Here is a 27,482-nt window from a genome sequence, read left to right as displayed (position 1 = left end):
TGTGCAGTTGCGTGAAGCCCGGAGTGGAGTCACGTTCCCTCCCCCCCCCCCCCCACAGCTGGATCGTCGACCCCAGGGAGTGGGCCTTCACTGTCCTGACTGCTGCATCACTGTCCAGCCATTCCTGGTGTGGGGCCCCCTCCCTGACTCTATGCCCCCAATCCACCCTGACTCCCCGTCTTCCCTCCTTTCCTGGTGCTTCCAATAAAGGCATCTACCAGCTACTCCTTCACGCCCAGCCGAGGAGTCTGTCTGTCTGGGGTGGGCGTGGGGACAAAGTTCCCTGCTGGAAAAGCAGTCGGCCCCCAAACTGTTCACACACAGAGGCCCAGCAGGGGGCGCCCTTCCCCTGGTCATCTGGGTCAGTGTCCACTGAGGCCCAGTTGATGCTGGGGGGTCCGAGAAAGACTAGGACCAACACACACCCTCCCACCAGCCCTGGCCCCCTCTGAACGCTGTCTCAGTTCAGCCTCCCCCCACCCCGTCGGCAGCACCTGTGTCTCCCACAAGCAGAACACGGACAGTCGGAAACAAGTCACTTTTATTCTTGTTCTTAAAGCCAGCGGCAAACAAACATGAGCAAATTCCTAGGGCACAGACAAGCTCTGACACCCCCACGTTCTGGGTCCCACCTACTCCTCCCACCCACTCACTGGGATCAGGAACCGTCCTCTGCCCCACTCAACCCGCTTCTTATGTAACAATGCAGCCAGCCCCCCCCCCCCAAGCATTTCAAACCCCAAAAGATCATCTGGGGTGCCCTCTCCTGCGGCATCTGGTCTGCAGCCCAGGGGTGGGGCTGGTGAGGGACCTGGGCCACAGCAGGGCAGCTTCCTGCCTCTCCTGGGCACCTGGCCTGGTGGGGGGCGGGTGGGGGCTGTCTGGTCTCCTTTGGAATATCTGGGCCCCATGTGGAAAAAGCGGTACTTTGTAACTCAACAAACACAGGAACTTGTAATGGGATTAACCCCAAACTCGGCCTTTGCTGGCTGATGGCCGGAATCTTCTCCTCTCCCCAGGTTCCTTCCCCTTGGAGGACGGTGGGTCATCTCAAGGGCTAAACTGCGCCAGCTCACACTGGCGGTGGGCTAGGGAGCGTTCGGTGGCAAAGTACGGGTGGGCCAGGGCGGCCTTGGCTGAGACCCGCTGGTTGGGGTCGCACTGCAGGAGATGCTGCGGAGGAAGGTGGTGGGTCTGAGTGTGACGGGGCAAAGCGGTGGAGGAAGGGGGGGAGGGTCCACCCGTCCACCTCTTCCATAACCCTGACTCCTGGAGGTCCAGGCCAAGAATCACTTCTCTGGTTTCCTGTACTGGTTCCCGTGCCCGCCTGCATTGATTCTCTATCCCAGAGGCCTCTCCAAAGTCCACTGTCCACCTCCCTTAGGACCACACCGCTGCCCCACCCCACACCCACCCTGCCCCAAGTCAGCTTCAAGTTTGTACTGGGAGGCTCGCCCTCCTGTGTGTCTCCTGCCTTACAGGTTAGCTCACTGGCCCCAGGGAACTGCTGACCCATCTGGAAAGCAGATTGCCCAGCCAGGAGCCCTGTTGCCTCCCTCAGTTCGGTGCAGGGCAGGTTGTCCCTGCTGGCCAGGCCCACCATCATCCTTGCTCACCCCTACTGCTGCCCCATCCTGACCCCTTGGCCTAGCCCCAGGCCGAACTGCCCAGCTGGCCTCATGAGGGGTTTGGCAGGACTATGAGTTGGCACACAAAGGCCCGAAGCCAGTCTCTCTTGAGTTGAGTGTTGGGTCTCCTTGGCTAGGCAGGTGGGGTCTGCGCCCCCGAGGCTGGGTGCAAAGCCAACAGGTGGTTTGTATGGAAATGCTGGGCAGGAGCCAGGGGCCTTCCTACCCAAGGCCCAGGGAGTTCCACACTCTGGCTGACTGTAGAGTAGGGCCCGTGAGCAAGGAGCCCTGGTAGCAGAGTGGTGAAGCACTGGCCTGTGATCCACAGTGTGCACAGTTCAAACCCACCAGCCTCTCTGTGGGAGAGAGACCAGGGCTTCCTACTCCCATGAAGAGTAACCCTCTCAAGAAGCTGGTGGCACAGAGGTTAAGCGCTTACAGCTAACTCGCAGGTTGGTAGCGCAAACCCACCGGCCTCTCTGCACGAGAGCTGTGGCAGTTCCTGCTGCTGACACCGGCAGCCCGGGCTCACAGGGCAGTTCTACTCTGTCCTACAGGTTGCTAGGAGCCCACACCTAGTGGACAGCAGTGGGTCTCACTTTTTCGGTGGTGCTGTGATGGCTACAGCGTTCAGCTGTAAGTGAAGAGTTGGCGGTTCAATCCCACCAGCTGCCCTGTGGGGAAGAAAGCTGGGGCCGTGGCTTCCTTAGAGAGGACAGCTTTGGAGACCCTGACGCCCACCTGCACCTACCATGAGCAGGTCCTTGCCCTCCGGCTCCAGGTTGGGCACGATCTCCTCCATCCCCTTCCTGGTCCACTTGGGGAAGCTACCCTTGAAGTCAGGCAACTGGGTGACGCCCGGCCAGGTGGCTTCGCTGGGTGTTCCCAGGGTCCGGAAGATCCGAAAGAGCTGGTCGATCTCGGAGTCACCAGGAAATAGGGCTCTGTGGGTTACCTGGAATGAGGATGGGGACCAGGTGTGGAGCTGGCTGGCAGCTACGCAGGTAGGACAGGCAGGGGCCTTCCAGAGCTCTCTCCTGAGGCTGCTGTAAGAATTCTGGCTTTTCCTGGGACCCAGCCCATCGCCTCAGCCTCTGATCACTCTCCAACAGCCCCAAACACCAATGGCCTTTGAATCCACTGGGGCCCCTGGCGGCCCCTTTTGTTCAGAGCAGAACTGAGCTCTACAGAGACTCCACTGGGGGATTGACGACATACTGGATTTTTATGCAAACAATGCGCACGCTACGCAGGCTCTGGCAAACCACACGGCCCGGGCACACTCGCTTCCTGTGCACCATGTGGTATGTGCACATGTGCTGTTTGCCACACACACACAAAGTAATCACCAGGCCTTTCTTCCGAGGTGCCTCTGGGTAGCCTTGAACTGCCAACCTTTCCGTTGTCACCAGGCACACTGACCGCGTGCACTACCCAGTGACCCCTCAGCTCCTAGTACTATCGAGGAGCCCAGGGAGTGCAGCGGCCGAGCACTTGGTTGCCAGCTGAGAGGTTGGCAGTTCAAACCCACCAACCACGCGGAAGGAAGGAAAGAGATGGGACAGTTTCGTTCATAAAGAGGACGGCCTAGGGGGCTGTTCTGCTCAGTCCAGTAGGGTCACCAGGAGTCAGACTCGCCCGGGCAGCACTGGGCTCAGGGTTCTTTGGGATTTAGCAGGAGTTCTCCACGGGCCCCACCCCCACACAGCAGGAGACTGGCACACTGCCCGTGGCCTCCCCACGCCCAGGCCTGTCCCCTCTACCATCTCGGCAAAGATACAGCCGATGCTCCAGATGTCCACCGCGGTTGAGTAGAACTTGCTTCCCAGGAGGATTTCAGGGGCACGATACCACAGGGTCACCACCTGCGGGACCAGAAACCCGCATCCCGCGGCGGGGAGTGTGGGGGCGTGCTGAGCATGTGGCGGGCGGCATTCTTTTGGCTACCCCTCTCACCCGCTGCTCCCCTTGCCCCCCCCAGCCGCACCTCGTGGGTGTAGGTGCGCAAGGGCACCCCGAAGGCTCTGGCCAGCCCGAAGTCGGCCAGCTTGATGGCCCCCAGCTCGTTAATGAGCAGATTCTGGGGTTTCAGGTCTCGGTGGATGACCCGGTGGGAATGGCAGAAGTTCACGCCCTGCAGCAGCTGGAAGAGGTAGTTCTGGAACCATGCAGAGGAAAAGGCTCAGCCCAGGGAGGTGGGCCGAGGGGGGTCCCCGTGCCATCCCCCTCAGCCCCTGGGACCTTGACCAAGTGCAGGGGGAGCTCGGAGGCCGGCCTGGAGTCCATGTGCTTCCGCAGGTCCTGGTGCAGGAACTCGAACACCAGGTGGAGCTTCTTCTCGTGGTGGACCACGTCCAGCAGCCTGCTGGGACATGCCCGCTGAGGCCTGGCAGGGCCCAACGTCTGCCCTGCGGCTGCCCTGCTCCTTCCCCCACCCACCTGACGATGTTGGGGTGCTGCAGCTCTTTGAGCAGGGAGATCTCTCGGATGGCGGTGCTCGGAACACCCTCGGTCTCCCTGCAGGAAGGGGAGGGGGGCACAGGAGCGTGGAGTCTGGGAGGCCGCTCAGGGTTGCTTCTGCCTCCCCACCCCGGGCAATGGGGGCCCTGGGTTTCTATCACTCCCAGAGCAGGGCCGAGGGAGATGCCTGGTCATCTTGGGCGTAGGGCACAGGCAGGGCACGAGGGGCACCCTGTGACTGCCCTCGTGTGCACCAGCAGCCCTGAGGGGACTGGGCGTCAAAGTCCACAGTGCAGAACAGCACGAAGGGCCAGCCCAGGTCCTGTGTGGCTGGCTGAGGGTCCGGGCCTCGTGGGGGCCATCCCGGCACTCACAGATCCAGCCTGATCCTCTTGAGGGCCACAAACTGCCCCGTCTCCTTGTTCTTGGCCTTGTACACCACCCCGTAGGTCCCCTCGCCGATCTTCTCCACCTTCTGGAAGGCGTCCATGGCCGCAGAGCTGCCCGGGAGACAGAACGCGCCCGGACATCTGCCCCAGCACCCCCTTACCCACCAGTCCCCCCAGCACCCACATCCTGTGGCCCAGCCCCTCCCTGGGAGCCTCCATGTCCAACCCCGGCCCAGCCCCGGCCGGAACCCTTGTCCTCAGGGCCTCTCGCCCGGGGTGCCCGGACGCCTGATGCACCTGCAGGGCCCGCTCTCTGTGAGGAGGAGGGCCCCCCCTTCCCGTGTCCAGGCCCAGGAAGTGGGGGCAGGAGGCCTGCCCAGGGCAGGGGGCGGCTGGCTGGCTGAGAGGTCAGGGGTTAGAGTGGGGTCAGAAGCCGACACCCTGTCCTAGGCCTGAGGGTGAACCTGGCCTCTTGAGCGACGCACAGCCTCCCCTGAGGGCAGAACCCTGGCTGGGGTGGCCCCTCTGTGTCACAGACACCCCCCACGCGGCCCTGCGGCGGCCAGCCCCCTCCCCTCCGCGCAGGGGCCCAGGATGGATGTGGAATTCACCAGAAGCCCCGCTGCCTGCAGCCTTGGGAGGAAGTCAGCTGCCGCCTGCCCGCAGCGCCCCCTCCTGGCCCGGCGCGCGCCGCAGCACGTGCTCAGCAGGGACACGCCCATCACATCTGGCCTTTATTCTCCAGGGCCTTCTGGAACATTCTGGGCTCCACACCTGGTACAGCTTGTCTGGGGAGGGCAGGGGGGGCCGGGCCCCGGGGCGCCACCAGCCTCTGCAGTGGGGGTGGGGGGGTTGGCCCAGGAAGCTGGCTTAGGGTGGTGACTGGGCTGTGCTGTCTCTCTCTCGCTGGTACAGCCTCTGCTCTCTGATGGCGCGTTCCAGCAGAGCCAGATTCATGCCCTCCACGCAGGTCAGCACGCGCGCCTTCACCACGGCCTCTCCACCTGAAAGACACAGAGGCACGGGCCACTGCGGGGAGAGCGTGGACGAGGGTCGGGCCACGCCACACATGCCTTCTGGCTGCCATCCCTCCACTGGCTCAGTCCCGGGTACTGATGGGGATGGGCGGGGGCAGGAAGGGCGTCACGCACACACGCACACTTGCATGCTGGGCCTCAGAACCATGGGCCTGGTTCCGGACACACACACACACACACACACACACACACACGTCAGTGGCATGAAGGTTCCACTGCCCCCCAAACACCCAGGCACGTGCTTTCTTTGACACCGCAACTACTGTCACCATCCCCTTAGGGCTCAAGAGCCCAGGGTGCGGGGGGCGGGGCGGTGTTGGTCTCAGTCACCGACCAGCTCTCCGTTCCTCGTTAGTGATAGGACCCCTGTGGACCCTGGAACCGACTGGCATTGGACAATGGACATTGGCTTGTAGGGGTAATTCAGGCCCCGCCTCAACCCACGAGAGGCTAGGAGGGGGTTTAGCAAATAGATCAGGGATCGGGGAGCAGGCCGTCCTTGTTCTTGCGGAAACATCGGAATTTATTTCTTCTTTGCTCTCTGGGTACTTCAAGGACAGTATCCTGCCTCCCGGTGCCGGTCTGAGACAGAGGCCCTGGGAGGAGGCAGGGGCTTCTCTGGAAATCAGGGCCAGTGCGGGGACTTCCCATCACCCAGGGCACACCAGGCTGGCCGTGTCCCAGCACCAACACACGTGGCCTTGCAATATGGCATTCTCTGACTGCTGCCCGAGGCCTTGGGCTTACCTGGGGCAGAGAGGGAGAGGGAGTTTGCCGAGAGGGACGGGAGGGAGGGGTCTTCCATCTGGTCCAGATGGATTTGGACTCCCGGGACCCTACATGGGGTTTCTGAGACTGCACATCTTGGTGGGTTCAGCCAGCCTCATCTTTCCCCTGTGGAGCTGCTGGTGGGTGTGAACTGCCGATCTTGTGGCCCCAGCCCACAGTCCCAACCAGCACTCCCGGGAGGAAGTCTAGGCAGCATTGAGGGTTCCGAGGAAACCAAGGGCAGTTGTCATGGGTGCCGGTTCACGGCATCCCATGTGTTGGAACACCAAACTCGATGTACACCACCCTGGAGGAAGGAGCGGACCTGCCCCCACAGGGTGTCCGAGGCAGTCAGCAGTACGGAAGCCGATCCCAGGTCTCCTCTCCAGGCTGGCGGCTGGTGGGTGTGAGCCACGGGCTTTTATTGAGAGGTCAGAGAACGGGGAGGTCAGCCTGCCACCAGCCCAGGGAGCAGCGTGCCTCTCCACTCACTGGCCGGGGTGGACTCAGAGAGGGTGGCAGCTGGCACGTGACCAGGTGAGTGGGAAGGAGGAAGGGTAGGTTGGAGACCTCCGGTAGGGAAGAAGCTGGCAGCGAGTCCCTTCTGGAGGGAAGGACAAGAGAGACACCAGTGTCTCAAGTCTACAGGGCAGATGCCCAGAAGGCTGCTGAGCCAGGAATGAGAGGGGCGTGGTTCTAGGTGAGGAGGGAGGGGAGCAGGCTCCCCAGGGAGACCTGGTTGGCCTTGAGCAGACAGACCTGAGGAACCAGCCTGGCTGGCGTGGGTGCTTGGGTGCGTGTGGCTTGGGAGGCTTCACGGGCTCCCCTAGGAGGCGTGACGGCGAGGGCTGGGGTGGAGCAGAGCCAGGTTCCAGGAAGGAGCGTGAGGCCAGCAGAAGAATCTGATCTGGAGAACCCGCCTTGTCCACAGGAGAACTTCCTCCTTCTCAGTAAGGAGGCTGGAGGAGGTGGGAGCCAGGTGCAGGAGGGCAGGAGGGGCAGTTGAGGGCTGTGTGGGAGACCAGAGGACAGCCACCTGTTGGCAGCTTTGTGGTGTAGGTGCTAGGCATCCCAGGAAGGGCCGCACCCCACGCTGGCACGGGCTCACAGCACAGGGCCCAGGGCGGCATCAGGGGCTTCCACCGTCACCATCACTGTCGCCGTCTCCGTGAGCTCCAGGGGCAACAGCCCCAGCCAGCTCTGTCCTCAGAGTCGCCGGGATCCGAGCCTGGCAGGCCCTTGCACCCACCAGATGGGGGCCAGAGCCACAGATGGCACTGCCCCTGGCACTGCCCACTCCCCCTGCTAGGTTAGAGGGCAGCCTCCACCCTCTGCCCGCCCTGCTCCCATCCCAGTGCTCACTGGGCTGTGAATGAGGAGCACGTGTTCTGTAGAACATCGCGAGGACAAGCGGAGGGTGGGGGTCCATCGACGGGGACACGGGGAGCAGGTGGCCGATGAAGGATGCTCTTCGTTGTACGAGCCCCCAATAAAATGAGTAAAAAAAAGAATGCGGGTCAGTTCCACTTTGAGGAGGTGCACAGACGTGTGTGTGATGTGACATGGAATGTGTGTGCCTCTGTATGTGCATATGTGTGGTGGGTGTGTATGATGTGGTGTGTGTGGGGCATAGTGTGTATGTGGCATGGTATAATGTGGTGAATATGTGTGTGTAATATGATGGGGTGTGGTGTGTGTATGTGATGGTGGGGTGGCAGTGTTGTATGTGTGCATGGCATGTACATGTGGTGTGTATATATACATGTGTGAGTGTGTGCTCTGTGTATGTGTGTATCTGGTATGTGCTGGGGTATGGTGTGTGTGTATATGTGGTGAGTGTGTGCTGTGTGTGTATCTGGTATGTGGTGGGATGCATTGTATGTACACAGACGTGTGAGTGTGTGCTCTGTGTATCTGGTATATGGTGTGTATGGGTGTGTGCTCTGTGTAGGTGTGTCTCTGGTATGTGGTGTGTGTGTAATACATGCATGAGTGTGTGCTCTGTATATCTAGTATGTGGTGTGTATGCATACATGTGTGAGTGTGTGTGTCTGGTATGTGGTGGGGTGCGTTGTGTGTACACACGTGTGAGCGTGTGTCTGGTGTGTGTGCAGCATGTGGAGAAGTTCAGAACAGAGGCTGGCCCTTCTCGTGGGTGCGGGCAGAGGCACATGTGGCCCCTTCTGCCGTGGGAGGAGCCCTGGGCAGGCTCGATGGGTGGCAGAACCCCCTGGCCTCCCTGCTCCTCCATCAGCCTTAGAGGAGGTTCACCCTAACGTGGTCCCCAGAAGGGCCACATCGCCCGCGAGGAGTGCAGGGGGACAGCACTGCAGCAAAGCCAATTCCTTTCGTAGGGTCTGGGGTACAAAGCTTCCCCCCAGGGGGCACTGCCAAGTCGTGCGCTTTGATACACAAAGGGGCAGTAAGTCACCCGCGCTGGGAACCCAGCTCTGAGGGGTCTACCTATACAGGAGGGGCAGCATGAATGCAGAGGAAGTGGAAATGCCACCAAACACACGATTAAAAGGTGTTGAAAAGACAAGAAAGAGCCCGTCTGGGGCTGGTGCCATGGGCAACCAACGAGGCCCCTGTGAGGAGGTGCCAACTATAAGACAGTCACGGCCCGGGGGTTTGGGGGGAGCCGGCTGACAGCCACAGGAGGCAACACCAGCCACTTCCAGGCTCCAGGAAGTCTGCAGGACCCTGGCCCCAGCTCTCCGTCTCATCAACGCCAGTACGGAAACCTAAAGGCAGAAGAGGTGCTGGGCCTGGGGCGAGGAGGAGCTGGTCACAGCGGGTGCAAGGACGGAGCGAGTCCCTCAGTCGACGTGATGACGAGGACAGCACGTCTCCTGGACACATCCAAGCCATGCGGTCGCATGGCGTGTGAAGCGCATGCCAGTAAACTGTTCTCGAAAACTTAGAGAGACAAACACTTGACCGCGAGGGAAGGCAGAACCGTGAGGGATGAACAGACTTGGGGCGCGCCCTGCCTTTGCTCCTACAACTCGCCCACCCATCCAGCATGTGCGGGCCACCCGAAATGAACCCCTTTTGCAGAAGGCTGGATAGTGCCTGCGCTGTCTGAATAAAAACAAGATAAGCCAAACACAGTGAGCGGACTGTGACTGGAGCCGATTGGAATGAGTCATGAACACACACACACACACACTCCTTTTTGTTGGTGGCAATGGAGGGAAGCCAAACACAGACAAGGAAGTACTGTTGCTTACTTTGTTCCAGGGCGATACACATCTCCACACCTAGAGGTAGATATCACACCTAACAGAACAAAGGGCACTGGAAGTCTGATGAATTGATGTCTTAGATCGACTTACGTAATGTACCCGGCAGACAAGCACATGAGGACAGAGTGAAACAGGACAGTAAGTGAGGACCACAGTTGGACCCAGGAGCAGCCCTGGGGGTGTAGTGGTTACAAGTGGGGCTGCCAACCAAAGGTCAGTTCAAAACCACCAGCCGCTCCCCAGGAGAAAGACGGAGCTGTCTACACCGGAAGAGTGACCATCTCAGAAACTCGCAGGGCCAGTTCACTGATGAGTCTGTTTTGTTAATTGAACCTGGGTGACTTTCTTACATGATTCTTTCTACTTGTGGGTACTTCTGAGATGAACACACTACATTAAAAAAGAAACGTGGGTCAAGTACTCCCTCAATGCAAGAACACTTTGTTCTATTAAACTGGCATTCCATGATGCTCACCTTCCCAACACAATTGCTGAAGACAAAGCGGGTGCATAAGCAAATGTGGTGAAGCTGATGGTGCCTGGCTATCAAAAGATATAACATCTGGGGTCTTAAAGGCTTGAAGGTAAACAAGCAGCCATCTAGGTCAGAAACAACAAAGCCCACGTGGAAGAAGCACACCAGCCTGTGCGACCACGAGGTGTTAAAGGGACCAGGTATCAGGCATCAAAGAACAAAAAAAATCCTATCATTGTGAATGAGGGGGAGTGAGGAGTGGGGACCCAAAGCCCATCTGTAGGCAACTGGACAGCCCCTTACGGGAGGGTCACCGGGAGGAGAAGAGCCAGTCAGGGTGCAGTGTAGCAATGCTGAAACATACACCTTTCCTCTAGGTCCTAAATGTTTCCTCCCCACCCACTACCATGATCCCAATTCTACCTTACAAATCTGGCTAGACCAGAGGATGTACACTGGTACAGATAGGAACTGGAAACATAGGGAATCCAGGGCAGATGATTCCTTCAGGACCAGTGGCGATACTGGGAGGGTCTAGGGAGGGTGGGGTGGAAAGGGGGAACCGATTACAAGGATCTACATGTGACCTCCTCCCTGGGGGATGGACAACAGAGAAGTGTGTGAAGGGAGATGTCGGGCAGTGTAAGATATGACAAAATAATAATTTATAAATGATCAAGGGTTCATGAGGGAAGGGGGAGAGGAGAGGGAGGGGAAAAAATGAGGAGCTGATGCCAGGGGCTTAAGTGAAGAGCAAATGTTTTGAGAATGATGAGGGTAACGAATGTACAAATGTGCTTTAAACAATTGATGTATGTATGGACTGTGATAAGAGTTGTATGAGCCCCTAATAAAATAAAATTAAAAAAAGATGTTTGGGGCTCAAGTAGAAAGAAAAAATCTTGAAAAAGATGATGACAACATATGGACAAATGTGTCTGAGACAATGGATATGGAATGTGATGAGAGTTGTAAGAGCTCCTAATAAAATAAAAACTAAAAAAACAAAAACGATGTTTATTTTGGTCTTTCCCACAATAAATAGCTCCAAACGTCCACCCTGGGCCCTGCCTGTCTCCTTGCCTACCTCTCCTGTATTTACATTTGGGGCTTAAAGCTGTATCCGAGGGCAGTTGGTTCCTGAGGGGTCCCAGCCTCACTGTGGGGACCTGGAGGGCTAGGCCAGGGCTAGGCAGAGGCCCCCAGGGCCCCCTCCCCCAGTCACTATGGAATCACTCACACAGATGTCCTTGTGGCTGCTCTTATTCTGTGCCCTGAGGCCACTCTTATAATTAATTACCTCTGTGAGCTTCAAGGCTTAGCCTGAATAAAGGTTAATGTTTATGAAACAAGATTTCATCAGAGCCAGTACCCACTTAATAATGCCTCCTTCCCTGTGCATTCATGCAGAGTTTAAACCACCAGAACTTCTAGAAAACAAGAGGGGGTGGAAATCAACATGCTGCTTTGAACAGCCATGTGCACGAGTCCTGGCCCATTTTCTGATTTTTTTTTAATTAAAAAAAAATCTTGTTATTGGGGTCTCATACGACTCATCACAGTCCGTCCGTCCATCCATCTATCCATCCATCCATCCACTAGGGTTGTTTCATAAAGATGTAGTTCCTTGATTAAAAGATACCAACATGCATGTTGCGTGTGACAGGGTATGAGTGTGTGTGTGTGCTGGGGTGTGTATGAATGTGTGTGACTGTGTGAATGAATGTGTGTGTGAGTGTGTGAATGTGAGTGTGTGGCTGTGTGTGTGAATATGAGTATGTGTGTGACTGTGTGAATGTGTGTGTGTGACTGTGTGCGTGTGAATGTGTGACTGTGTGTGACTGTGTGTGACTGTGAATGTGTGAAGGTGTGTGACTATGTGAATGTGAGTGTGAGTGTGAATATGACTGTGTGAATGTGAGTGTGTGACTGTGCGTGTGAATGAGTGTGTGTGACTGTGTGTGTGACTATGTGTGAGTGTGAGTGAGAATGTGAGTGTGTGTGTGAGACTGTGTCTGACTGTGAGTGTGTGAATGTGTGTGACTGTGTGCAGGTGAATGTGTTTGCGTGTGTGTGACTGTGTGTGAATGTGAGTGTTGAGTGTGAATATGACTGTGTGAATGTGAGTGTGTGACTGTGTGTGAATGTGAGTGTGTGACTATGTGTGAGTGTGTGTGTGAATGTGAGTGTGTGACTGTGTGTGTGTGAATGTGTGTGTGAATATGAGTATGTGTGTGTGAATGTGAGTGTGTGACTGTGTGTGAGTGTGGCTGTGTGACTGTGTGTGTGAATATGAGTGTGTGACTATGTGTGAGTGTGAGTGTGTGTGAGTGTGTGTGTGAATGTAAGTGTGTGACTGTGTGTGTGAGACTGTGTGAGTGTGGCTGTGTGTGTGAATGTGAGTGTGTGTGAGTGTGTGAATGTAAGTGTGTGACTGTGTGAATATGAGTGTGTGACTATGTGTGAGTGTATGTGTGAATGTGAGTGTGTGACTGTGTGTGACTGTGGCTGTGTGACTATGTGTGTGAATATGAGTGTGTGACTATGTGTGAGTGTGAGTGCGAATGTGAGTGTGTGACTGTGAGTGTGTGTGAGTGTGTGTGAGTGTGGCTGTGTGTGTGAATGTGAGTGTGTGTGTGGCTGTGTGTGTGAATGTGAGTGTGTGACTGTGAGTGTGGCTGTGTGTGAATGTGAGTGTGTGTGAGTGTGGCTGTGTGTGTGAATGTGAGTGTATGAATATGAGTGTGTGTGAGTGTGTGACTATGTGTGAGTGTGTGACTATGTGTGAGTGTGTGTGAATGTGAGTGTGTGACTGTGTGTGAATGTGGCTGTGTGTGAATGTGAGTGTGTGTGAGTGTGGCTGTGTGTGTGAATGAGAGTGTGTGACTATGTGTGAGTGTGTGTGAGTGTGGCTGTGTGTGAATGTGAGTGAGTGTGGCTGTGTGTGTGTGTGAGTGTGTGACTGTGAATGTGTGTGAGTGTGAATGTGAGTGTTTGTGTGAATGGGAGTGTGTGGCTGTGAGTGTGAAAGTGTGTGAATGTGAGTGTGTGTGAGAATGTGAGTGTGTGTGAGACTGTCTGTGAGTGTGTGAATGTGTGTGACTGTGTGCAGGTGAATGTGTTTGCATGTGTGACTGTGTGTGAGTGTGAATATGACTGTGTGAATGTGAGTGTGTGGCTGTGTGTGTGGGTGCGTGTCCCCTTTGCTTATCTTTCCTCCACTGGCTGTCAAGGCTCCATCCTATCTGAGCCTCAGTTTCTTCTTCTCTGAAACAGCCATGACGAAGATGTGGATCAGAGCTACTCTGCGGCTCCCAGGCGATGGAAGCGAGCCCCCCGCCCCAGGCCTGGCCCACCATCAGCCCCCAGGAATGAGGGGCTGCTCCGTCCTGTGTACACCTCCCGGAGATGTCTCTTCACTGTCCCTAAGGGCCGCCCGGGGTCCCACGTGGCCATACACCTGTGGGCCCTTCCTCGCTGAGCCATCCAGGGACCGACCGCCCAGCTTGGGAGCCGGAGCGCACCAAGGGGTGGCGATGGCAGCTTACCTTCCTGGTGCTCCAGCTCCCCGAGGACAAGGTACAGGGAGCCCACCTGGGCCTGCAGGGGCTCCACCAGCTTGGTGCAGACCAGGACCTGGTGCTGGTCGGCTCCACGCCGAGCCACCAGGGTCAGTCTGGACCGGGTCATGTCGTAGAGGCTCAATCTGGAAATCGGGGGACATGTGATGGTTAGGGTGGAACCGACGCCGCCACAAAGCAGGAAGGTCCTGGGGAACAACCAACCTCCTGCTGATCAGAGAAATGGAAACCACGTCCCAGGCCTTTCTGTGCTTCTAAGATCCTGACTCGAGTGTCGGTTCGGCGCGTGGTGCCTGGGCTTGAACAGGTTCCCAGACGTACAGACGTACAGACCGCAGCTCGCACATGGCAACAGGTCAAGCACATGCGCAAGAGTTGTACACCTGGCATGACAGTCCTCTTTCTCGAATTCGATGTTCGCTCCCCGTTTCCCGCCAGCCTCCCCATCACGCGCCTTGGAATCCTTGCTCCCGTTGTTGCCTCTCGGTTCCGGAGTTTTGACAAACATGTAAGATGCTCCCATCAGGATGTCATCTATTTCTTTCTTCATTTAAAAAATCATTTTATTGGGGGCTCGGACAACTCTTATCACAATCCATCCGTCCATCCATTGGGTTGAGCACATTTGTACATTGGATGCCCTCATCATTCTCCAAAGCATTTTCTTTCTACTTGAACCCTTGGTATCAGCTCCTCATTTTCCCCTTCCCTCCCACACCCTCCCTCATGAACCCTTGATCATTGATAAATTATGATGATTTTTTTCATGTCTTACACTGTCCAGTGTCTCCCTTCACCCACGTTTCTGTTGCCCAATGTCATCTGTTTCTAATCACCTCTAACAACTGTCTCCTTAGTTACGAGAGCAGGAGAACTGGATGGAGCCTGGCCACCCTGACTGGACATCTTGATCCACGACTCGATAGGAGGATTCCGGTACAAAGGAGAAAGTGGAGAAGAGAATTATGAATTCTCTCTCAGACTCTGGACTTTCTGGAGCTGTAGAAGCTGAGCGAACACCTGCACTGCGGCTGAGATCATCCTTAAACCATAAACCAAAAGCGTCCGTTTCTCTGGGGCAACTCGGCGATGGCTTCCGGGGGCCCAGACTGAGTAGAGCCGTGGGCCTTCTTTGTGCAGGAGCTGGCCTGCAGGGTGGGACACCCTCTGAGCACTTACCAGCACTGGGGAGCGGTCTTGGTACGACCTGTCTGAGCAAGGGAGACGCCACGGGGCTGCGGGGTCATGGGCCAGCGTGGAGAAGAGGTCTTCTGACACATCATCTGTTCCCTTCACACCTTCACACCGGCTGGAGACCTGTGTGACCTGCCCCCTCCTCGCCGAGGAGGAACCGTCCTTGGGCAGGTATGGCCCGGCTTCTACTTGTGTCGTTGCTCCCACGCGGGAGGGGTGGGTCTGTGTCGTGGAAGTGACTGAGAGGGTCTCAAGACCAGCTCAGAGGAGCACCATGGCTTCCACCCCGCTCTTCCTCCGGAGCGGGCACCCTTCAGCAGCCCCACGGAGAAACCCGGAGAGGGAGACCTGCAGCCACTGGCCAGCACCGCACCTCCAAAGCGGCTCATCGAGTCCTGGTCCAGCCTTCAGAGGCTGCGGCCCCTGCGGACATCTTGACTACGACCCTGAGAGGGGACCTAAGGCCCCCGACTATTCCCACATTCCTGACCTACGGCAACTCAAACACAAACCCCAACAACAACAACAAAATAATAGTAATAAAAAACCCAACCTCACTCCCATGGAATGCTGACTCTAGAACTGCCCCGTGGGCCTCAGCCTGGAGCCCTCTACGGGAGTGAAGAGCCCCATCTTTCTCTCCTACAGCAAGTAGGGGATCATAAACACTGACACTTTTATAAGCCAACACATCTGGGGGTCATCTGCCATACTGTACGTAACAGATCTCACACACACACACACACACACACACACACACGGACGTCACCAAGTGTGTGGGGAAAATTCCATGAACTTTTCATTCCCCACATGTTCATCGATATGTGTACACACACATACACACGTGCGCGCGTGCCCCAAAAGACTCCCCAGAGTACCGCCAGGAGCCTCAGCAGGGGAGTTTTGCTTTTTCTTTGTCCCTTTATGGATTCTCCACCTTGTGTACAATGAATATACATACTGTTAATATGTCTTTTTTTTAATAATTAGGCAAAGCGATAACAAAACCATTGAACTGGGTTTTTTGTTGTCTGTGGTTGGGACCCCAGAAACACCCTCCCCACCGGGTGGGGAGACCGCTAGTCTCACCTGCCGTATGTTCTCAGTGAGCTGCCATCAGGGACGTGGCCGGCACTGACCTCCCAGGGGAAGTGATAGATCGCAGGTTTGGGCAGCATCCCGGCCTCCTGGAAGCAGAGAGGAGGGGGATGTTGGAAGACTCCGCATAACCTGGAATCTTGGCTCCTTGTGCAGCTAGGGCAGAAACAGAAGTTTATTTTCTTGCAGTTCCGGCGGCTAGAAATCCAAAGGCCGAGCTTTGGCTGTGGGGAAGGTTTTCCTTCCACTGGGTCTGGGGGAAGGGCCTTGTGCCCTTTCAACATCTGTGGGCCTCAGTCCTTCTCTGGGTCTTGGAGGTTCTCCTTGGGGGACCCAGGGTGTGCGGCTTTTCTGTCTCTTCTTGGCAGGTGGGAGGCCCCCCTCTGGATTAGTTTCCCTCTCCTCTTGTCTTGGAAGAGCAAAGGAGTGGGTTTCATTAAAGCTGTTTATGATAATCATTTGATTAAGAGTGGAGGGTGATTACTGGGGTGGGGAGCACGACTTAGGTCACGCCCTCTACAAAGACCGTGACCAATCCTGCCTCATGAACATAACAGACGACTGGCTCCCACAGGGGACCCTAACCACAGACAGACAGACACAGAGGCACGTCACAAAATGGAAGGCGACCGCGCAATACTAGGAATCGTGACCCAGGCGCATTGACGCCTCACCCCCACCCTCACGGGTCCATAGGCCACGTTCAGCTCAGGGACTGCATGGGAGTCTCAAAGACCTGGCTAACAGGGCTGGATATGAAGTCATTCATTGTACCCCCACCTTCCCCCACCCCCACTTGAGTATTAAGGGCACCCCCCAAGAATCCCCCCAACAGTGACCAGTCACACGCCTGACTGCCCCTCACCAGAGAGCACACCACACCTCCTACCACTGATGAAGTTAAAGGTAACTAACGTGACCACAGGCACCTGGTGGCATCTTGGGTACACAATGGACCGGATCCCCAAAGGCAGCAGTTGCAAACCACCCAACCGGGTGCTCCTTGGGAGAATGACTTATGATCTTGGAAACTCAAGGGGAAGTTCCACCCTCCCCCAGGGGGTCACTTGGGCCAGAGTCAACTCAGTGTGGCCAGCTGAGTGAGAACGTGGCAGAGAAACGACACCAAGACATTCTCGAGAAGTCCCACGCACCCCCTCTTTTGTTACCCCTCCTCCTCCCCCGAATACTCTCTATCCAAACCAGTTTCCTATACTAGATTTGCTTTAAAATGCTAGAGAGCTGGGGATCTGGAAGAACAAAGAAATAGGTCTCAGTGATAACCTTCAGCCATTTCTGAGATTGGTGATCTCAGCAGAGATAAGTGGAGGTGAGATAAGGTGAGGGCCTCAGCACAGCTTTACTCCCAAGTTTAGTAACCTGCAATCTTGCGCAACTGGTGACCCCTGGCTGGTGTTACAGGTCAGTGTGGGACGGCCATTTCAAGACAGAGGGTGAGAGCAGGTCTGGCTTGTGCAGCTCAGGAGCCACGAAGCAGCCACCCTGCTGTCCCCACTGCTGTCTGTCCAGCACAGGTTGTTTGTCTCCCAAAGGAAGCCCCCTTGTGGATCCTCTTCAGCGACTACACCAAAACTCCCCATACTGAGTCGGTTCTGACTCACAGCGACCCCAGGACAGGGCAGAACTCGGGTTTGCCAGGCTCCGACTCTTTACGGGAGCAGACAGCCTCATCTTTCTCCCTCGGGGCAGCTGGTGGGTTCGAACTGCTGACCTTGCCCTTAGCAGCTGCCCAGTGGTTCCCCACTAGGCCACCAGGGCTCTTTCAGCAGGGTAGAGAAGAGACAAGCCAAAAGCCAGAAAGTGAATCAAAACAAGTGAAAAAGAAACAAATGCAGCGGCTCCGGGGACAATCCCATTCAGTCCGGCAAAAAGCAAAGACTAAAAATGTTTCGATCTCGCACAGAAAAAAATGGAGAATCCCCCACCCCAAAAAATGTTTCTATTTCTTTCTTTTTCCAAGTAATTTTGCTATTCTCAAATGCCACCAGCATTATCGATTAAGGGGCAAATAAGTACCACATTCACAAACCAATTGTAACTGACAGGAAAACACCACACCTTCCCCTGTGAGTAGTTAGTGGGTAGGCGCGAACAGCCAACCTCGAAAGTGCGCAGCAGAGCACGGAACCACTGCACCAGAAGGGCTCTTATCACACAGCAGGGTCAACTTCTGTGTGCGGGGTGGAGGGTGGGGCTGGGGCTGGGACCCCCCTTGTGGTCGGTCCATTTCCCAGTGGAGAAACCTGTGCAAGGTGACCATCAGGATACGCCTGGCCCGTGTGAGACACCGAAGGGACATCGCTTCTGTGGTCTTCCTTTCGGAAATGTATGAACTTGTTTTAGGGTTGAAAAGAGACCCCATTTCGAATATAATTTAAAGAGAACATTTACTGAGTCTTTCAAGGGACAAAGGCCGTACCAAAACACAGACTGGTTATCCAGAGTGGGTGGGGGGCCTCCAGAGCAAGAGTCAAGGTGAGCGAGGCATCCTGGTACACGCAGTCCCCAGTGCAACGGCCTCCATCAAGGACGCCCACAAACCCCTCCGTGAGAAATTGCCCCTCCCTGAGAAATTGCCCCTCCCTGGGGGGCAGAGGGGCGGAGGCAATGCACTCCCCACGAGAATTCTGCCTGAGGACAAGATGATCTGTTTCCTTGGTTAGCCATCAGAAAGAATTCAATGGTGACACAATCTAGTCTACCTTGGGGCTTCGCAATGGGCTTTGGACCATTACTGCCTTGTGCAAACCCAAGTACTACACACCTGCATATCATTACGAAGAAACGCCTGGCCAATCCAAACAAAAGCACGGGCTACAATTCAAAAGGGTCAAAACCGGGGCAAGCAAAGAGGAGACTGAAGGACCAGGACGTGTAATTCGAGATGAAGGTCACTGGTAAAGCGCGGGTGCATGGTGACAAGGTGGACAGAGTAAGCCCCAGTTCCTTCCCTTCCCTGGATCATTATATCATCTATGAGAGGAGCCCTGGTGGTGGAGGGGTCACGCCTTGAGCTGCTAACTGCAAAGTCAGCGGTTTGAAACCACCAGCGGCTCCCAGGGGTAAGAACAAGGCTTCCTGCTCCCATGGAGAGCTACAGCCTCGGAAACCTACGGGGACAGTTCTACCCTGTCTTTCGGTTGGAATCGAGTGGATGGCAGTGAGTTTTGCTTTGTTTGTGGTCTACGCGAATGAACGTCCTGGTGAAGCGAAGCGCAATCACTCAGCACGGCTCTGAAGCCCTCCGTCTGTGTGCCTGTCACCAAGTGACCAGGTGATATCACGCAGTTAAGGGCTAGAGGCTCCAAGGGGACCGGTCGTCTCGCTGTTCCTCTGAGGGTAGAGAGAATCCCACCAGCACCCGCCAGGAGTGAAGGCGCCCCAGGTGCCAGTGTGGAAGGGCAGCAGAGAGGCAGTCTCCAGACTGAGGCCCAGGGACGGGGAGCCCACAGGACAAGTCAAGCGGAGTGCCTTTGGCAGGAGGCTAGCTGGCAGGGTGGGGTCCTATAGGCATGTGTCACCAATAGAGCAGCTTGATAGCATGTGGCCAAGCCACCTGGCGGGGAGGCTAAGCCACTGACAGAAATGTGCCTACCCCCATGGCTGAGAAGAGACACTGCTGTGGAGGATGGTGTCCTCGATGCTGGGTCTTTGGATTTTTTTAATTGAAAAAATTTATATTTTGCACTAGCCAGCTGGGCTCAGTTTAGAAGATTCCGATGTTGTTGGCAACAACTAAAACGTCAGTCAGGAGCCAGTGGAACATATGCCTTCTTCTCACCGTCAGGCTTGACCAACGTGTTGACCTGGGCCACATCAATGTCCCAGAGCTTCTTCACAGCCCGTCTGATCTGGTGCTTGTTGGCTTTGACAGCCACAATGAACACAAGTGTGTTGTCATCTTCGATCTTCTGGATGCTCTCTTGACTTGTCAGCTTCCCAAATCCCCTCTCCTAGCCACTGTCTGTGAGTTGTGTGTGGCCACGGCAGCGGGCTGTCAGACCCAGGAGACAGCAGCTGAAATCAGCATAAGGTGGAGCAGGTATGGCTGACCTGTTTCACATGCGTCACCCTCAGCGGATGGGCAGTTGGCCTCTCCTTCTCCCTAGTTTAGTTTGAGGAGGTCAGATGTGGCCCCACACTATTTCCTCACCTGGATTTCAGGACATGCCCTATCGGGTACTGAAGGGAAAGGGACATGGCTTAAGCAGCCCGCTCTCCAATGGCTCAGAAAGAGGGAAGCAGCCAATGTACACAGCTGACAGACATGAGCCCGAGGCAGATGACGCAGCTCAGGGTTAACTAGCAAGGAGAGCAGATCAAGAGCGCACAGATTACATCCAGTCTGGCTCTTCTCAGACAGGTTTGAAGAGACTTCAAGAGAAGATGGAACACCCTCAATCTAAGGCTTCACCTAAATGCTTATTGCTGAGTGTCCACATTCCTGTTAGTGGATTTTCTAGAAGATGAGAACTAAAGACCCCACTGCTACACTAACTCTCTATGGACTCAATCTTTTTTTTTAATTGCTTTATTAGGGGTCCATACAACTCTTATCACAATCCATACATACATCCATTGTGTAAAGCACATCTGTACATTCATTGCCCTCATCATTCTCAAAGCATTTGCTCTCCACTTAAGCCCCTGGCATCAGGTCTCCCCCCCCCCCCATCCCTCCCTACTTCCCCCTATGGACTAAATCTTTACAGAAGCAGGCAGCCTCGTTTATCTCCCATGGACTGGCTGGTGGGATTGCGTTGTCCACCTTGCGGCTAGCAGCCCAATGCCTAACTGACAGTACCACCGGGCTCCTCGAAAGTAGAAAAACCTTTTGTCAAGGAGCCATGTATTAATTCAACAAAGACTTGTTGAGCAAGCACCAGGCGCTGTGCCGGGCCTAGAGAATTAACGAGACCCCTTTCTGCTCATGGAGCGTCCCAAATCGACACCTGAAGAGGGCGAATGAGGAAGGGCCCAGGCACTTCGGTTGTCACAGCGGAAGGCAGAGCCAGGACCAGTGCCCAGGACTGACACGCGTGTGCTTGTGGAGGCCACGTTCCATTTCCCTCTTGGGATGTGTTGTTTTATTTCCTCTGACAAGAATGCTCACTTGAGATCCAACAGCAGTGCAGGGTGGAGGGGCCCAAGGACTGGCTCTCTGTAAAACACACGCTGTTCCCGGTGCCCGTGTCTGCTTTCAGAATCACGAACCCAAGGTTGCCCCATAAGGGAGAACCTAGACTACACATGTCCGTAATAACAACCTCGACTATTAGAACACCGGCTTTATTAAAGCCGCTGGGAGCCGGGAGCATGGAACCTACAAGCCTTGTTTCCCACTATGCTTCTCCGGGGCACAGCCGCTTCTCGTACAGATTGAAGGTCCCAGTTCCAGGCAGAGAATTAGATGCACGGAATTTGTCCACTTTCTCTCTTCAAGGTCACCGCCATGGCCTGAACTTCATCGCTTTATAACCGGTCTCTAGTTCTGCCCTTGCCTGGCTCTTTTCCATTCTCTGTATAACAATCTGGACGGTCATTTGGAACAGGAGCGATTTTTCTCAAGAAACTCAAATGTCACCACAATGAAGCCTTCAGACCTAACCAAGAGCGAACAGAAAGAGGAGCATGCAAAAGTTCTGCGCTTAGCTCAGCTCACTGCCTTCGAGTGGATGCTGACTCATTGCAAGCCTAGAGGACAGAGAGCTGCCCCAGGAATAGAAAGCCTCTTTTTCCTCTCAGGGACCAGCTGGTGGTTTTGAACGGTTGGTTTTACCACCAAAAACTCCAAACTCACTTACATCGAGTTGACCTGCCCCGGGGGGCTTCTGGGACTGTGAACCTTCATGAGTGGAGAGCCTCATCTTTCTCCCGATGGCGTAGTGGGTTATGCATTAGGCTGCTGAGCACAAGGCCCGCAGTTCGACTCACCCAGCTGCTCTGTGGGAGGAAGACAAGGCTTTCTACTCTCTTTAGGAGTCAGAGCCATAGAAACCACCACGGGAGCAGGCCTACCCTGTGCTGGAGGGTCACTCGATCGACTTGCCAACAGTGAAATGGTAACCTCCGGATTATAGGAAAGTCCACAGAAAAAAATCTCATTTCCCCAAAGTATAAACGGAAGAAAACAACCGCCACCTTTTAGAGACAAATCTACACATTCTAACAGGCTTAAGATTCCTATCAGGTGACGCTCTCGTCTGAACCCTGACTTGAACAATTCAACTGTAGGAAAACTTAGCAAAACAATTGGGGAGATTGGAATATTGACTGCATTCCATGATATTAAGACATTTTAATTGATGTTTCCAGGTATGATTATGCTAAAGGTATTTTAAAGATACCTACGCTAGTTACAGAATTTGTGGCTCTAAGATGCAAGCTTTGTTTAAAATTAATGTGGGCGAGAGGAGGTGGAGTTGATGAGCAGATGGGCACTCCCTGCACGATTCCCTCTGCCTTTCAGGTATTTTCAAGTAAAATGCTTAAATGCTGTAGATCATGCTTCCTTGCTTAAAATGGACTGCCTGGGGGATAGGTAGTGGTGTTAACAAACCCAGGGACAAGGGAACAAGTGATCCAAATCGGTGGTGAGGAGGGTGTAGGAGGCCTAGTAGGGCATCATCAAGAGTAATGTAACCAAGAGGAATTACTGAAACCCAAATGAAGACTGAGCATGATAGTGGGGCAAGAGGAAAGTCAAAGGAAATAGAGGAAAGAGCTAGGAGGCAAAGAGCATTTATAGAGATCTAAATAAAGGCATGCACATATGCAGATATATTTGTATATGAGAATGGGGAAATAGATCTATGTTCATATATTTATAGGTTTAGTATTAAGGTAGCAGAAGGACATTGGGTCTCTACTCAAGTACTCCCTCAATGCAAGAATACTTTCTTCTATTAAATTGGCATTCTATGATGCTCACCTTCCCGACACATTCCCTGAAGACAAAGCAGGTGAATAAGTAAATGTGGTGAAAAAAGCTGATGGAAAATGGCTATCAAAAGATATAGCGTCTGGGGTCTTAAAAGCTTGAAGGTAAGCAAGCAGCCATCTGGCTCAGAAGCAACAAAGCCCACATGGAAGAAGCACACCAGCCTGTGTGATCACGAGGTGGCGAGGGGATCAGGTTTCAGGCATCAAAGAACAAAAAATCATGTCGTGAATGAAGGGGAGTGCGGAGTGGAGACTCAAAGCCCATTTGTAGGCCACTGGACATTCCTTTACGGAAGGGTCTCAGGGAGGAGACGAGCCAGTCAGGGTGCGATGTAGCAACGATGAAACATACAACTTTCCTCTAGTTCCTAAATGCTTCCTCCTTCACCACTATCACAATCCCAATTCTACTTTACAAATCTGGCTAGACCACAGGATGTACACTGGTACAGATTGGAACAGGAAACACAGGGAATCCAGGGCAGATGATCCCTTCAGGACCAATAGTGAGAGTGGCGATACTGGGACAGTGGAGGGAGGGTGGTTTGGAAAGGGGAAAACAATTGCAAGGATCTACATGTGACCTCCCCCCTGGGGGACAGATAACAGAAGAGTGGGTGAGGGGGGATGTCGGACAAGGCAAGATACAACAAAATAATCATTTAAAAATTATCAAGGGTTAAGGAGGGTGGAGTAGCGGGGAGGGAGGGGAAGAAATGAGGAGCTGATGCCAGGGGCTTAAGTGGAGAGCAAATGTTTTGAGAATGATGAGGGCAATGAATGTACAGATGTGCTTAACACAATGGATGTATGTATGGATTGTGATAAGATTTGTATGAGCCCCTAATAAAACGATTACTAAAAACTACCTGTTAAACTCCAGTAACTTCACCTTGGCCCATAACACCGCAGCAGGGAGCTGGCTCCTGTTTCCTGTCACTCTAGGTCAGTCTCCTGAGGATTTGATGACCCGGCTTTTCCTCCTCAGGCATGAGCAGTCTTCCTCTAGAAAAGTCACGTGGTTGATCCCTTCACATTCAGGTCCCAGTTCACAGGCCTCTTCCTCCACAAGGCCATCCCTTTCCCTCCATCTACATGTCCTTCTCCACTCCGTCCCTTACCTTAGTTTCAGGGCATTTTAGTCATCATGCAGTTTCAAATAAACAGTGTGGTGTGTTTACTTGGTTAAGGGCAACGCCTACGTCTCCTACCAGCTCCACAAGGGTAGGGATCTTGTCTTATTCCTGCCTGAAGCCCTTAGACCTAACACCTTGTCTCCATTGTTGCCCTTAGGCAGATCAAGTAGGTTCTGACCCACAGTGACCCCTGTGCACAACAGAAGGAAGATTGTCTGGATCCTATGCCTCCCTCATAATCATTGCCCTTTTGTGGCCCATTGTTGTTGTTTTTAATTTGAATCAATCATTTTAGGGGAGAGTTCTTTTTTTTTTAATAGTTTTATTAGGGACTCATACAACTTTTTTATCACAATCCATACATACATCCATTGTGTAAAGCACATTTGTACATTCATTGCCCTCATCATTCTCAAAACATCTGCTCTCCACTTAAGCCTTTAGGGGAGAGTTCTTACAGCTCTTACCACAATCCATCCATCCATCCATCCATCCATCGTGTCAAGCACATTTGTACCCATGTTGCCATCATCGTTCTCAAAACATTTTCTTTCTGCTTGAGTCCTTGGTATCAGCTCCTCGTTTTTTACCTCCCTCCACCACCGGAGCCCATTGTTACAGCCACATGGCAGCCCATCCTTGACTCTCTACTTCACCAGATCCGATGGCCAAGTCCAGGGACCCAGCCCCCTTGACAAACATGCCCCGGGGACTCAAGACAAAGTCTCACCACCCTCAGGTCCAAGGAGCCTCTGGCATTACTGTTTCTCTGGAGGTTCATGGGCTGCCGGTGCTCTGCATCAGCATTGCAACTCAAGTGGACCAATTCTGCTTTCGTCCTCCTTATTCACGTGCTTGTGGGAACAGCAGGCACCGAAAGTACTGTGACACGGGTCAAGGGTACAGCGGTCCTCAACATGACATCTTTGCTTTGTAACAACGTAAAGAGGTCTTTTGAGGCAGATTTACCCAAAGTTATATGTCATTTGATTTCTTGATGGCTGTTTCCACGGGATTCCATTGTGGATCCGAGTAACATGAAATCCTTGTCATCTTTGGTCCATTCATCATGATGCTGTTTATTGGCCCAATTGTGAGGATTTTTGTCATCCATACAAATAGTTGGCTGTAGCCTTCAACCTTCATCAGTAAGAACTTCAAGACGTCTGCTTTTCAGCCAGCAAGGTTGTATCGTTTTCCTCAATTCCTTACGTTGGGTTTTTCTTCATATCATCCAACTCTTAGATTATTTGCTCAACATACAGATTGAAATAAGTATGGTTAGAAGGTACAACCCTAATTAAAAAAAATCATTTTATTGGGGGCTTACAGCTCTTAGGACAATCCATGCATACATCATGTGTCAAGCACAACCCCTTTCTAATTTTAAACCATGCTGTATCCTCCCCTTCAGTTGGATGAGTACCTCTTGGTCTATGCGCCCAGGTTCTGCATGAGCATAATTAAGTGTTCTGGAATTCCCACTCTTAAAAATGTTACCTATTATCTGTTATGATCGACATAGTTGAATGCATTTGCATAGTCAATAAATCACAGGTAAACATCTTTATGGTGTCTTCAGCCTTCAGCGAAGATCCACATCATATCAGCAATGTCCCTCACTCCTCTCCTGAATCAAGCTTGAATTTTTGGCTGTTCCCTGTCGATAACCATTTTAAAATATCTTCAGCAAAATTCATTTGCCTGTCCTACTAGGGACACCATTTGATAATTTCTACAAGCTGTTGGATCATCTTTCTTGAATAAGCACCAATGCAAATCTCTTCCAGTCAGCCAGGTAGCTGGTGCTCAAATTCTTTGGCATAGACAGGTAAGTGAGCCTTTTCCAGCTTTCCATCATTTTACTGGTTGGTAAATCTTTATTGAATGGATGAGCGGATTCATCAAAAACTGTGAAATAAAAGCATCACCCCTGCCCTCAGCCTGGACACCAAGAACCTACACCAGGTCTTACTGCCTTCACCTGACCTTGTTGTCCTTTGACTTTAGCTTGTGTTTCTTTTGCTTTTCCTGGACCGGCCTGCCCAGGTAACTGGACTGTACCAGGAAGTGTGTCTTACTGAGTAATACTGCTGCCTGAAATGTAAACTGATTCTGTCCTAATGAACAACTTTGTATTTTGTTCACCGTGGTATTTTTGTTACTAATTTGGACTTTTAAAATTTGCATGGAAATACTATTCATCTTGACTGCTTCCATTTTCTGGCCCCCTCTCTCATTAAAATTTGAGGCAAATGCCTCTACGGTTATGAACCATTGTCTGGACAGTAAGTTTACTGTTAGCTGATGCAACTGGAACAGAGAACTTAGCATATCGTTTTAAAAACAAGACTATTTAGTGTAGCTTTTAAAGTTACAAAGGTAAGTTTGGGAGGGCAAAGGCTGGTGTAGTGTGCTGTACCCTCATTACTGTGCCAAAAAGTCTAAAGATAATGTAAAGGAATAAAGAATGGCATGCAAACATTATTTACCAGCTATTTAGCAACTAGTTAAAAGCAGCTGCCTTTGGGCATGGGGCACTGTTGCATTTCATTACAAACCATACTGTGCTGCGCTTTTAAAACATGGCTTTGACTCCTTTGATGAAAACCTTAACAGCAAGCGCACACAAGTGTCCTGGCTGCAAGACCTCGCAGCACTGACTTTCAGCTGAGTCACTGTTCTAAGTTCGCGCCCCTCCCACCAGCAGAAGGGAGCGCCCGCAATGCCACATCCCGGTTCCTACAGACGGTGCCTCTGAGAATAAAGATGACTTTTATATCAACAAAAGTTAACTGGATCTGGGGTACCTAATGATAGCAACAACACAACGTCCTGGGGCAGATTTAGAAATTTTTTTGAAATAAACTCTCCCTTTTGAAATTAAAAAAAAAAACGTTAATTAGAGCCTCTCTCCGTTGGGCCTTTGTCCCCTCCTCTTTTTTTTTCTCCCTTGGAAGGGATTTTTGGGGAATCCCACGACTTTGCCTAGCAATGGTCCGGTTTCGTCAGCCTAGGTCCTTGACTGTCCTTTCCTACCTCATTTCCGGGGGAGGGGCGGCTTTGCCCACGGACACCCGGAAGAGGAGGGGCAGAGCGCCTCCAGGCGCAGGCGCAACCCTCCTCCACTTCGCCCCGCCCTCCCCCGGCCTCCTGCCCACCTGCTCTAGGCGTCGCCGGCCGCCCCGCGTGGTCACGTGACGAGAGCGGGCTGGAGACCCGGGGCGCCTCCTCTCCCGGTGCCCCGCCTACTCCGGTCCCCGGAACACAGTGGGTTTCTTGGCCGCCCTGCGGGGCCTGCTTCCCGAGCAGCCTTCGGAGGCCTCCCTTGCCCGATCGCCAAGCACCCTTCCTCCGCGCGGCCGGCCGCGGTCTCTGCGCCGACGTGGGCCCGCCTCCGCCCCTGCCAGTCACGCGCCCAGGCCCGCGGGGCAGGAGGAGGGGCGGGGCCGGGTCGGTCGAGGGCGGGGCCTAGCGGCTGGGGGCGGGGCCTGGCGGTCGGGGG

General features: G+C 53.6%; 2 protein-coding genes across 4 annotated transcripts; both read right to left on the bottom strand.

The window, feature by feature from the left end:
* Window positions 1-592: 592 nt before the first annotated feature.
* Window positions 593-4,609, bottom strand: CDK3 (cyclin dependent kinase 3). The gene is made up of 7 exons (XM_075562238.1): window positions 4,463-4,609; window positions 4,068-4,145; window positions 3,870-3,990; window positions 3,616-3,786; window positions 3,392-3,493; window positions 2,380-2,583; window positions 593-1,173 (listed from the first exon to the last, which is right to left on the bottom strand). The coding sequence occupies exons 1-7, from the start codon at window positions 4,576-4,578 to the stop codon at window positions 1,051-1,053; spliced, it is 915 nt and encodes a 304-aa protein (XP_075418353.1). The 5' UTR covers window positions 4,579-4,609; the 3' UTR covers window positions 593-1,050.
* A 138-nt stretch (window positions 4,610-4,747) lies between these two features.
* TEN1 (TEN1 subunit of CST complex) lies at window positions 4,748-27,414 on the bottom strand. 3 transcript variants are annotated; one of them, XR_012786497.1, is made up of 5 exons: window positions 27,139-27,414; window positions 15,870-15,967; window positions 13,554-13,711; window positions 7,042-7,291; window positions 5,344-5,481 (listed from the first exon to the last, which is right to left on the bottom strand). XR_012786497.1 is itself a non-coding variant. In XM_075562240.1 (4 exons), the coding sequence occupies exons 2-4, from the start codon at window positions 15,956-15,958 to the stop codon at window positions 5,348-5,350; spliced, it is 381 nt and encodes a 126-aa protein (XP_075418355.1). In that variant the 5' UTR covers window positions 15,959-16,034; window positions 27,139-27,414; the 3' UTR covers window positions 4,748-5,347. The 3 variants fall into 3 exon arrangements, 2 of the variants coding, with proteins under 2 accessions (XP_075418355.1, XP_075418354.1); XM_075562240.1 differs by lacking the exon at window positions 7,042-7,291 and having other exon boundaries at window positions 4,748-5,481; window positions 15,870-16,034; XM_075562239.1 differs by lacking the exon at window positions 7,042-7,291 and having other exon boundaries at window positions 4,755-5,481.
* Window positions 27,415-27,482: the final 68 nt, after the last annotated feature.

The sequence above is a fragment of the Tenrec ecaudatus genome, chromosome 10 (genome assembly GCF_050624435.1).
Source record: "Tenrec ecaudatus isolate mTenEca1 chromosome 10, mTenEca1.hap1, whole genome shotgun sequence".
NCBI classification, from domain to species: Eukaryota; Metazoa; Chordata; class Mammalia; order Afrosoricida; family Tenrecidae; genus Tenrec; species Tenrec ecaudatus.
The sequence above is the reverse complement of the archived record's forward strand: the minus strand, read 5'-3'. Positions and strand labels throughout refer to the sequence as shown.

Excerpts from the sequence above, each read along its gene's own strand:
- CDK3 (XM_075562238.1), bottom strand. The coding sequence starts at position 4,578 with ATGGACGCCTTCCAGAAGGTGGAGAAGATCGGCGAGGGGACCTACGGG. Across the intron at positions 3,494-3,615 it reads TGCGCACCTACACCCACGAG|GTGGTGACCCTGTGGTATCG; the intron begins GTGCGGCTGGGG and ends CTGGTCCCGCAG. Across the intron at positions 1,174-2,379 it reads AGGGCAAGGACCTGCTCATG|CATCTCCTGCAGTGCGACCC; the intron begins GTAGGTGCAGGT and ends CTTCCTCCGCAG.
- TEN1 (XM_075562240.1), bottom strand. The coding sequence starts at position 15,958 with ATGCTGCCCAAACCTGCGATCTATCACTTCCCCTGGGAGGTCAGTGCC. Across the intron at positions 13,712-15,869 it reads TCACTGAGAACATACGGCAG|ATTGAGCCTCTACGACATGA; the intron begins GTGAGACTAGCG and ends CCCGATTTCCAG. Across the intron at positions 5,482-13,553 it reads GGAGCTGGAGCACCAGGAAG|GTGGAGAGGCCGTGGTGAAG; the intron begins GTAAGCTGCCAT and ends TGTGTCTTTCAG.